Raw genomic sequence first — 1,526 nt, forward strand, 5'->3', positions numbered from 1 at the left:
GGTGCTATAGATTTCCCTCTAAGGCATGCTTTAGGGGGATCTCACAAACTGTTATATGTTGAACTTTCATTATTGTTCAATTTAAAATATTTTCTAGTGTTCTCCTGATTCCCTGATGGCCTCTGATCATCGGACTCTTCGTCTTTCAGACTTCTCCACATAGCTCTCCCTGAATCAGGCAGGGCTTCAGTAGGAAACACAGAGCAACTCAAATTGGGTGATTTGAGGATAATTTAATAAATAGCTATTTGAAAGTAAAATTTGGGAACCAATATGACTTCTGGGCTTGGAAGGGAGCGGAGAGGGAGCAGGTTCTCAACGCAGAGATTGAATCACATTTTCTCCCTCTCTGCTTCTAAGATACAAGTTTTGTTGATAATAAGAGAATTATACCTGGGGACAGGGGAATAGGAGAGGGATAATATTTTCCTCCAGACTCCAAATTCTTCTTTCTACGGTATGTAGTTGTTCAGAATTAAATCAATTGTAATTGGGTATCTACGATTGATAAGGTATTTTATTAGCCAACTTTTGGGATATGGGATTGGATAAGGCCTTGTTCCTACCCTTGAGGACTTTGCTGTCTATTTATGTATGTGAGACACACATGCATGAAACCAAGGACTATAAATAAATCTCAGATTACATGTACATATAAAAATAAAAACAAAAAAATAAAATATTTTCTAGAAAATGGAAATGACATGAGGAAAATGTAAAAGAGTTATCACAAACTTCACATTCATAGACTTCATCAGTAAATAGCTTTAAGAAACTTTATTTTCCGTGCTGTTCACAGCTTGCTTACCACCACAATCCCACCCTGGCCCTGTTAAGAGAGCTGAGCTAGAGGCAGAAGATGAAGGAAACTGCCAACTTTAAGCAACTAGTCAATAATCTTACTGCTTTGCTCTCAAAGCTAATGCATAAAGCAAGCAAGGCCAGGTGCAGTGGCTCACACCTGTAATCCTAGCACTCTGGGATGCAGAGGCAGGAGGATTGCTTAAGGTCAAGATTTCGAGACCAGCCTGAGCAAGAGTGAGATCCTGCATCTACTAAAAACAGAAAAAAACAGCCAGGTGTGGTGGCGTGCACCTGTATCGTCCCCACTACTCACAGGCTGAGGCAGGAGGATCACCTGAGCCCAGGAGTTTGAGGCTGCTGTGAGCTAGGCTGACACCAGGGCACTCTAGCCTAGGCAACAGAGCAAGACTCTGTCTCAAAAAAAAAAAAAAAAAGCAAGCAAACTTCCCCTCCTGCCTCCTTCCCTTTCTGTTTGCCTTGTGAGGCACTTTATTCAAATTAAAGTCAGAAGGCAAGTAGGAACATCTCACTGTAAAACCTAACAACAAACAAACACACAAACTAACACTACTCACTTGGCTGCCCCCATGTTCAGTGTCGATGTATCTCGGCATTGGAAATCTGGAGTGAAGGATCTCCTGTGCATCATCCACTGGGGCTTGCAGAAGGTGGCGGAAATTTTCATATTCCGGCATATCCTGATATCCTGACTTCCGCCACTG

General features: G+C 41.9%; 1 protein-coding gene across 1 annotated transcript in view; it reads right to left on the minus strand.

Annotated features, from left to right (window-relative positions):
- The window catches only part of SEC23A (Sec23 homolog A (S. cerevisiae)), a 55,163-nt gene that overhangs the window by 9,709 nt on the left and 43,928 nt on the right, over nt 1-1,526 (minus strand). The window contains exon 15 of the mRNA XM_012657998.1: nt 1,380-1,523. Coding sequence (XP_012513452.1) covers nt 1,380-1,523 — 144 coding nt within the window. The remainder of the gene's footprint in view (nt 1-1,379; nt 1,524-1,526) is intronic.

The sequence above is a fragment of the Propithecus coquereli genome, unplaced genomic scaffold (genome assembly GCF_000956105.1).
Source record: "Propithecus coquereli isolate 6110/MARCELLA unplaced genomic scaffold, Pcoq_1.0 Scaffold116, whole genome shotgun sequence".
In the NCBI taxonomy this organism is placed as follows: domain Eukaryota; kingdom Metazoa; phylum Chordata; class Mammalia; order Primates; family Indriidae; genus Propithecus; species Propithecus coquereli.